The following is a 9,758-nucleotide window of genomic DNA, read 5'->3' on the forward strand; positions in this document are numbered from 1 at the left end:
AGCTAGGGGTCCAGCAGGACTTGGTGGCTGGAGCACTCCCGGGCGCGGTGGCGGGGCTGGGATGAGGAAGAGAACGGACTGGGAGGCCGGGCCCAGAGCAGGGCCGCCGGAGCCGGGCCAGGCCTGGCCTCACCTGTGTGACGTGGGGATGCGCATGGCCCCCATCTCCGCGATCCAGCCCGTCTTCTCATGCCGGTAGGTGAGGATGCGGCCCCCGATCCTGTTGGAGGCCTCCAGGATGGTGACCTGAGGGACGGGGGCACGGAACAGGGCCCTTCAGCTCCCCCACCGACACCACCCCCGCCCCACGCCAGACCCCACCTCCCACCCCAGACCCAGACCCCCTTCCAGGAGCCCTTTCCTCATGGGGGGGGGGGGGGGCTGTGGGAGGAGGGCGTGCCACCGGACTGCAGCAGGAAGGCTGCGGGTCAGTCAGGGAGGGACTTCCCAGCTCAGGGAGGGGAATTTCTCATGCTCAGCAGCCCCTGGCCTGGCCCAATTCTCATTCTTGGATTTCGGCGGGAGGGACGGTGGTTAGGCCTCAGGGGCACTTCCCCTTGGGCCGAGTGTCCCTCTGCACCAACACGAAGGCCCCCGGACGTGTGGGGGGTCCCAGACTTCCCTCCGGGATGAGAGTGGGGCCCGGGCTCGAAGGCGCCCCCTCTGGGGAGACCCCGAAGAGATAGCTCTCACTCCCTGGCGCCCCCCCCCCCCCCCCACAGGGACGTGGCCGGCCCCTCCGGCTGCAGCAGGAAAGACTCAGCAGACCGCGGGCAGCACATCTCACCTTGTGGCCGGCTTCGCTGAGCACCTTGGCGGCCACCAGCCCGGCCACGCCGGCGCCGACCACGATCACCCTCTGTGGCTTCAAGGTCCGGTTGAGGCCCAAGGTCACCACCTTGAGCAGCTGCTCATAGTCGGGGTCCTGCATGCACACCTCGAAGGGGTCCTGGCTGTGCACGGTCTTCCATTCCACGGAGGCCACCAGGCCCAGGAGGATGGGGACGAGCACAAGGAGGCGCCAGGCTGAGAGGAGGACAGGCCATGGGTATGGGGGGGGAGGGGAGCAGGCTCTGCCCCCACCCGCAGGGCCCCCGGAGCTTACTTACCCAGCGAGGCCATGACTCGCACTGGGAGGTGTGTCTGGGTTGGAGGGGAAGCAGGGGCCGCTGTGATGGGGGCCGGGGGCTGGGGGCCGGGGCCCACCCCAGGGGGGCTCCTGTGGGGCTTCCCAGCCCCCACCTCAGCCCCCTCCCTACGGCCACCACTCTCCCTGGACAGGTGTCGCCTGACCCTGGTCCCCAAGCCTCCCGTTCTGTGCTCGCCTGTCCGCCCTCCTCTCCCCTTCCCTGCACCCCTCTCCCCGCCTCTGCTCTATTCCCTCTGTCCCTCACCCTCCCTGCCTGTCTGTTTCTCCTCGCCCCTGTCTGTGTCTGTGGCCCGCCTCCCCAGCCTCCCTGTACCTGAGCGGCCCGAGGAGGGAGCACGCAGCCCTGCCTCTCCTCTGCCGCCTCCTCCCCGCCTCGGTCCTTAAATCAGCCAGGCCCCGCCCTCCTCCCTCTGGGAAACGAAACTGCTTTCCCGGTCCCAGGGGCCGTGCTCAGAGACAGGCCGAGGCTGGAGAGGGGGGCTGGGGGGGGACTGGGGGGAGAGGGCTCTGGAGGAAGCAAATCAATCTAACTTCTTCCTCTTGCCCCAAATAGTCCAGGCGGCTGGTTGGCGGGCCGGAAACCAATGCTAAGGGAGCCAAGCTAAGGGCCTGTCCCGGGCCGGGGGCAGGGTCCTGTGTCTGCCTCTGTGCTCTCTGCCCGCCGGGGAGCGGGACAGGGAGAGGGGCCTCTGGCCTCGGGGCTGTGCGCCCTGTGCCGGCTCTGAGTCCCTCTCTGTGCCAGCTGTTGCTGCGCCCCAAGGGCTCTTACGGGCTCCGCTCCCCTCGGCAGGGCGGCTCTGGGCCATGGCACGGCCCCAGAGGGATCACGGCAGCGGCACAGGGGTCAGAGGCAGGGCCGGGGCCGTGTCCAGTCTACAGCGGTCAGTGGGAGGCGAGGTGGTGGAGCCGGCCAGCCCCAGGGCCAGCCCCTGGGCCAGCGCCGGGACCTGCTCCCCAGGAAATGCCAGCTACCACCATCGTGGGGGTGCCCTGGCCTCGACCTTGCCATCCCTGCCTGGAGAACACTATGGGGCTCAGCTCAGGGACCGGGCACCTTGGAAATGGCCCCGGAGTCCCTGCCTCTGCCTTTGGGGCCCTGAGACCAAGGGGACCGGCTATAAGGAATCCCCAGCCGGACCCTGGCCGTTGGGCGTCATCCCGTGCACCCAAAGGTTGCTGGTTCGATTCCCAGTCAGGGCAGGGGCTGGGGTTGCAGGCTCCATCCCTGGTTGGGTGTGTACAGGAGGCAACTGATGATGATTCTCTCTCAGATCGATGTTTCTCTCTCCCTCCCTCTCCCTTCCTCTCTTGCCCAAATCAATGAAAATATTAAAAAGAAAAATAAAGGTAGTGTCTCCCCCCCCCCGCCCCTCCCCCCTGGGGGCAGCAGGGGTGCCAGGGGAAACGTGGCATGTCGGCTGCAGGGGGTGAGGGTGGAGAGATCGGGGGTTTTTCAGGGGAAACGGGGCGGGAGGGTGGGGTGGAAAGGCAGAGGGCGCAGATCCTCAGCAGCAGCAGGCCTGGAAAGTCCGTGCAGTAAATCAAAGAGGGATGTGGTCTGATGGAGAGCAGGGGTAGATGGGTGCATACGAGTGAGTCAGAGAACATATGATGCAGGGGTGGGGGCGGGGAGGCAGTGGCCAGGAAGGAAACAGAATCTGAGCGGACAGAGCTCGGAGCCCGACCGTCAGGCAACGAGAGGGACTGTCCCAGTGGCCCTCAGAGGGGCCCTCGGCTCTGCCTTCCCCGGGACCGCACGAGGCTGCCCCGGACAGGGGGGACCTGAGGGTCAGGGTGGGTGGCCAGGGCAGCCCTGCCTGCCGCACTCTGGCGTGGAGGATGCGGGTACCGTGCACCCGAGCAGGGATGCTCCTTTAGCCCCGACACCCGCCAGGGGGCGGAGCCCAGCCCGGGAGGGGACGGCGGGGCCCGGGTCCCCCAGTGGGAACAGCAGGCGCCCCCTGTCCAGGGGTCCCGGTGCCCGGCGGCCTCATGGCCAAGGCCCCCCCCCCCCCGCCAAGGACCGGAACGAGGTGGAGGCGGCTGAGCACGGGGCCCCCAGGGCCTGTCCGAGGGAGGAGCGGTGGGGCCCCTGCCGGGGGCCCTGAGTTGACCCCTGGTCTGCCCCCTACAGGATTGCTTTTCCAAGTCCCTCTGGCTCTGGGCGCACCCCAACTGGCCTCCTGGACTCCGGGAAGAGGAGTGGAGCGAGGCCCCCCCCAAGACACCCATTCGAGGAGGCAGAGGGAGTGGGAGGGCGGCCGGCAGGACGAGCAGGCACCGGAATCGGGAGTTAGCCTCCAACTGGAGAAGGGCTCTCATGCAGAAACCGGTGTGGCTCAGTGGATAGAGCGTCGGCCTGCAGACTGAAAGGTCCCAGGTTCGATTCCGGTCAAGAGCATGTACCTTGGTTGCGGGCATATCCCCAGTGGGGGGTATGCAGGAGGCAGCTGATCGATGTTTCTCTCTCATCATCAATGTTTCTAGCTCTCTATCCCTCTCCCTTCCTCTTTGTAAAAATTCAATAAAATATATTTTAAAAAAGAAAAAAAAAAAAAGAAAAGGACTCTGGCTAAGATGGGGCCTGTCCTTCAACCCCGTGTGCCAAACACTCCAAATCTTTTTTTTTTTAAATCCTCACTTGAGCACACCGTCATTGATTTTAAGAGAGAGGGGAAAGGGGGAAGAGAGAGAGAGAGAGAGAGAGAGAGAGAGAGAGAGAACACCGATTGGCTGCCTCCCGCTCGCAATCAGATCAGGGATCAAACCCTCAAACCAGGCGTGCGCCCTGCCCAGGACTGGACCTGTGTGGGGCGATGCTCAACCAGCTGAGCCACCAGCCAGGTCCAGGGACAACTGGACAACTTGACAGTGTCCACGCCGAGGCCGGGACGTCACCCTGAGGAGGGGCCGAGCCTGTGCTGGACCCTGCGGCCTGGCTCCCGCCTGCTCTCAGCCCTGCTCGGCCCCCGCCGCCACCCGGGCCATCTTTGCGGGGTGGGGGAGGGGGGTCGCCCCGGGTACTGTGGCGTGTTGAGCAGCGCCGCTGGCCCCTGCCTACCAGATGCCAGCGGCACCGGCCCCTCAGGCTGTGGCAGCCACAGGTGCCTGCAGACACTGCCAGCTGATCCCGGGATGGGGTGAGGCTGGATAAAATTCCCAGGAGTGACCAGCTATGGTGCAGGATGGAGACAGGGGGGCAGGGGCAGGAAGGCCCCAGGACGGGCTGTTTTGGGGACCGGAGAGGGTGAGTCATTTGGGGACAGCTTTGGCAGAAATAACCAGGCCTCAGTGCCACTGCTGGTAATACCGAGGCGGGTACTGGGGCTAAAGTTAGGGTATGGACTGAGGTGGAACAGGTTAGATGACAGATTTGGAATAGGTTAGCTTGTGGGTGGGAGCTACAGACGATTGTAAGAATCGGGTGGCGGGGTGGGGGTGGGGGAGTGGCCGCTGCGGGGGGCGGGGGGGGGGGAATAGGCCTGGGCTTCCCCCCAAAATCGAGTACGTCTGCTTCGGTGAACATTGGGATCGTCTGGTTTTAGGGTGGAGTTTCCAGACAATAATGTCAATCCTTCCAGACAAAAACGGTCTTCGGGAGAAAGCCCTGCTGGGTCTGGTTTGCTTCTAGAACCACCAGGATGACTCTAATGGGGTTCAGGTCACGGGTGAAGCGGCCAGCGGCCTGGCCCGGCTCCCTGGGGCCCCTGTGAGCAGCGAATGGCGATGGCAGCCGCGGCCAGGGGAGGGCAGGCGTGTGCTCTTTTCTCCGAATTGGCCCCAAGACCCTGAGTGGGGGGCATTAAAGCTCGCACTGAGCCTCAGGGGGGGGGGGATCCTGCCCCGGGGATGCCCAGGGCCCCCGGCAGAAGTCCAGACCTGGGCAGGGGAGCGGGGCAGAGGGCAGAGGGCAGACTCACTGATGCCCTGACCGTGCCTGACCCCTGGGCAGGGGCATCCTTCTCAGAGCCCTCCTGCCCCGCCCTCCCGTCTCCAACCCCACCAGGCACGGCGGTGGGGGCGGGCGTGGGGGGCGGGGGACACTCACTGCAGGGCTGGCTCTCAGGGGCTCTGCCGGCGCCCATGGCCTTCCGGTCAGCCCGGGACAGGAGTCATCGTCAGGGCGAAGAGCGTGGCTTTGTCCTGATCCGTCAGACCCGCGGTGCCAGATCCTGGGGTGCAGAGCGGGTGGGAGATGCTGGGGGGCGGGCGCTCCCTTCCCAACGCTTCTCGCGGAAATGTCAGGGGTGTGTGAGCTCAGAGCCAGGAGGACGGGCCAGGGCGGCTATGGTCTCATCGCCCAGCCAGCTTCGTTTCCACTCTCTCCCTCCCCCGCTGCATTACTGCAAAGCCAATCCTAGAAATAGGATTAGGTTGTAATGAAATACTTCAGGATATTTCCACAAAATGGGGTTGGCAAACTTTTTCTGTAAACATTGCAGGTCGTTTGGGCCACAGTCTCCGTTTCCCCTACTCAACTCTGCCTTCCAAGTAGTCACAACAGATAAATGAGTGGGTGTGACTGTGTGCCAATAAAACTTTACTTATAAAAAACGGTAAGTGGGCCTTTGTTTGCCAACCTCTGTTCTAGAAGAACTTACTTTAATATATATATATACACACACACACACACACACACACACACACACACACATAAATATGTATACATATATAAATATAAATAAATAAATAAATATATATATATATATATATATATATATATATATATATATATAAAAAATATTATTGATTTCAGAGAGAAGGGTGTGGGAAAGAGAAACATCAATGATGATAGAAAATCATTGATCGGCTGCCTCCTGCACACCCCCTTCTGGGGATGGAGCCCACAACCTGGGAGTGTGCCCTTGATCAGAATAGAAGCCGGGACTCTTCAAGAGCAAAAACTCACTTTTTAAAAAACAACACTACAGCCGGGACCGGTTTGGCTCAATGGATAGAGCGTCGGCTTGGGGTCTGAAGGGACCCGGGTTCGATTCCGGTCAAGGGCATGTACCTTGGTTGCGGGCATATCCCCAGTAGGGGGTGTGCAAGAGGCAGCTGATCGATGATTCTCTCTCATCAATGTTTCTAACTCTCTATCTCTCTCCCTTCCTCTCTGTACAAAATCAATAAAATATATTAAAAAAAAAAAAGTTATAAAAAAATAATTAAAAAAATAAAAATAAAAATAAAAAACAACACTACAATGCCATGAGCACATTTACAATGGAATTAAATCCATGTCCACATTTCCCTGAATGTCTCAAAAATTTTAACAGTTGGTTTGTGTGATCAAGATCTCAGTAAGAGCTCACATTGCAGTTGAGTGAATGGCACTGTCAGTAAGGGTCACTTTCACTCAGCGGATTTGGGGTCCGTGTCCTCAGGACCAGGGGTCTGATGTGACCCACAGGGCCACGCTGGACCCGAGCCCCGGAGCAGCACCCAGGTCTGGCTCTGCCCTGGGGGAGTCTCTGGAGCTCAGGGGTGAACAAGATGGTGCCTGGAGGCAAGGTGTGGGTGCCGGGCGAGTCCCTGTTTGATCACTGCCAACGGGGTGGGAGCTGTGGGACAGGCACGGGGCAGCTTGGGGCGGTTCTGTCTGGCTTCTGAGGATGAGGGGTTTTGTTCCTGGGAAGTCCTCAGCTGCTGCCCTGGGTCTGAGGGCAGACTCCTAAAACTCCTAGACAATTTCGGGGGAGCAGTGGTGTGCTGGGGCTGGCGCGTCCCAGTTCATGGAGTCTACTGGTTAATCCTCAGGATCGTTTTTTGGTTTTGACTTGCAAGCCATTCTTAAAAAACTAGAGGCCCAGTGCATGAAATTCGTGCATGAGGGTGGTGCCCTCAGCCCAGCCTGCACCCTCTCTAATCCTGGACTCCTTGGGGGATGTCCGACTGCCAGTTTAGGCCCGACCCCTCACTAACCCCCTGCCAGCCTGGTCAGGCCTAAACTGGAAGTTGGACATCCCTCTCACAATCCTGGACCACTGGCTCCTAAATCGCTCACCTGCCTGGTTGCCCCTAACTGCCCCCCCACACACCGGTCTGATCATCCCTCACTGATTCTGCATGCCGGCCTGATCCCCCCTAACCGTCCCCTGCTGCTGGCCAGGTCGCCCCAAACTTCCCCGTCCCTGCTGGCCTGGTCACTCCTAACTGCCCTCTCCTGCCGGACTCCTAACTGCCCTCTCCTGCCCTCATCCCCAACTGTACCGCCAGTCTGGTCACCCCTAACTGCCCCTCCCTGCTGGCCTGGTTGCCCCCAACTACCTCTCCTGCTGGCCTGTTCGCCCCCAAATGCCCCCCGCCCCTGCCAGCCAGCCTGGTCACCCCACATAACCTGCTTGTTCAGTCGTTTAGTCCTACCTCACTAACCCTCCTACCAGCCTGGTTGTAGGCAGCCATCTTGTGAGGGTGTGATGATTAATTTGCATATTACCTCTTTATTACATTACATAGGATTATAAATATTTACAATTAATTTTGTTAAAAACTAAGAGGATACATGCCCGGACAGAGCAGTTCAGTCGTTGGGCATCGACTTATGAACCAGGAGGTCATGGTTCAATTCCTGATCAGGGCACATGTCCAGGTTGTGGGGCTCAGTTCCCAGTGTGGGGCATGCAGTAGGCATTGGCCAATGATTCTCTCTCATCACTGATGTTTCTCTCTCTCTCCCTCCTTCTCCCTTCCTCTCTGAAGAAGTATTGTAGTTTTGTTTTTTAAAAAGTGAGTTCTTGCTCTTGAAGAGTGAGTCCCGGCTTCTATTCTGGTCAAGGGCACATGCCCAGGCTGTGGGCTCCATCCCCAGAAAAAAGAGGGCCAGGACCGGTTTGGCTCAGTGGATAGAGTGTCGGCCTGCAGACTCAAGGGTCCCGGGTTCGATTCCAGTCAAGGGCATGTGCCTTGGTTGTGGGCATATTCCCATTGGGAAGTGTGCAGGAGGCAGCTGATCAATGTTTCTGACTCTCTATTCCCCTCCCTTCCTCTCTGTAAAAAATCAAAAAAATATATTAAAAAAAAAAAAAAAAAAAAAGAGGGTACTCAAAACTCATTCATTCCTAATCGTTCGCTTACATTTTACAAGCATATGCTCTGGAGGGGAATTAACTGCACCTGGACTGTGTGCATCAACTTCCCAAGTTCGTGTCGGGTGACTTCACGTGGGAACTGGCATATGCTCCCCGGCAGGGCTGCCCCCAGCCCGGAGAGAGGCGCTAACCACTGACCAGCACACCACTGCTTCCAATCCCGCTTCCACCTCCCCTGATCAAGGCCGCTCCCTCTGAATCTTTCAAACACCTGACCCTCTCCACGCCCACATGCTGTGCCCAAGGAGCCTCCTCCCGGGAAGGGGCAGGGCCATTGTGGGGGGCGGTGGTTGGAGGAGAAAAGAAAGCCTTAACCACAGTTCCAATCGCCCCTCTATCCCTATGGAGAGGAAAGGCGTGCAGCTTACTGAGATCTGCCTGGACTTAATGGAGAGGAGCGCAGGCAGAGGCCATTTGTCTGGACTGGCGAGGGTGCACTCCGTTTTCTTCCTGGAAGGGAAAGGGCAGTTACAATGCGGCCGTCACCCGCAGGGTGGCACCCGGTCGTCGCTGCCCCTGCTGCACCCTGGGGACTACAAAGCCTGCTGGGCCATTCCCCCAGGGTGCTAGTGCACGGTGGCAGCTGTCCTATTTACTATGACTACTTGTGTTCTTCAAACTGGGGTGTCCAAGATGGCCCTTAGTGTGGGAAAAAGGAAACTTGTTTTTTATTTTAAAAAATATAACCATTGCCCTAGCTCAGTGGTTGGCAAACTCATTAGTCCACAGAGCCAAATATCAACAGTACACTATTGACATTTCTTTTGAGAGCCAATTTTTTATTTTATTTTATTTATTTAAAAATATTTTATTGATTTTTTACAGAGAGGAAGGGAGAGGGATAGATACTTAAAGAGAAACATCGATCAGCTGCCTCCTGCACACCCCCTACAGAGGATGTGCCCGCAACCAAGGTACATGCCCTTGACCGGAATCGAACCTGAGACCCTTGAGTCTGCAGGCCAACGCTCTATCCACTGAGCCAAACCGATTAAGGTAAGAGCCAAATTTTTAAAACTTCTTCTAATGTCACTTCTTCAAAATAGACTCACCCAGGCCGTGGTATTTTGTGGAAGAGCCACATGTGGCTTTCGAGCCGTGGTTTGCCAACCACAGTCCTAACTGGTTTTGAACCAGTGTTGACCTATGGAATGAAGGGTCCAGGGTTTGATTCTGGTTAAGGGCACATGCCTGGGTTATGGCCCCCAGTGGGGGGCATGCAGAAGGCAGCTGATCAATGATTCTCTGTCATCATTGATGTTTCTATCTCTCCCTCCCTCTCTGCAATCAATAAAACTATATTTTAAGGTAATGAAATAAAAAAATACAGCTATTGCCCTAGCTACTTTGGCTCAGTGGATAGATTATTGGCCTGAGATTAGAGTTTGAGGTTTGATTCTGATCAAGGGCACATACTTTGGTTGCAGGCTCTGTCCCTGGTCAGGGCTCATGTAGGAGACAACCAATGTGTTTCACATTGACGTTCCTGTCTCTTTTTCTTCCACTCTCCATAAAAA

General features: G+C 58.2%; 1 protein-coding gene across 3 annotated transcripts in view; it reads right to left on the reverse strand.

Annotated features, from left to right (window-relative positions):
* The window catches only part of IL4I1 (interleukin 4 induced 1), a 36,010-nt gene that overhangs the window by 4,176 nt on the left and 22,076 nt on the right, over positions 1-9,758 (reverse strand). The window contains exons 2-5 of one of the 3 annotated variants that reach the window (XM_084906010.1): positions 8,610-8,691; positions 5,199-5,322; positions 788-1,026; positions 134-246 (exon numbers count right to left, since the gene is read on the reverse strand). In XM_084906010.1, the coding sequence (XP_084762136.1) occupies positions 134-246; positions 788-1,026; positions 5,199-5,235 (389 nt within the window). In that variant the 5' untranslated portion in view covers positions 5,236-5,322; positions 8,610-8,691. Of the gene's footprint in view, positions 1-133; positions 247-787; positions 1,027-1,109; positions 1,262-1,463; positions 1,702-5,198; positions 5,323-8,609; positions 8,692-9,758 lie in introns of those variants that run through there. The other 2 variants (XM_084906012.1, XM_084906011.1) reach the window with 2 other exon arrangements.

Source organism: Pipistrellus hanaki (genome assembly GCF_964339955.1).
Source record: "Pipistrellus hanaki genome assembly, chromosome: 15".
NCBI lineage: Eukaryota > Metazoa > Chordata > Mammalia > Chiroptera > Vespertilionidae > Pipistrellus > Pipistrellus hanaki.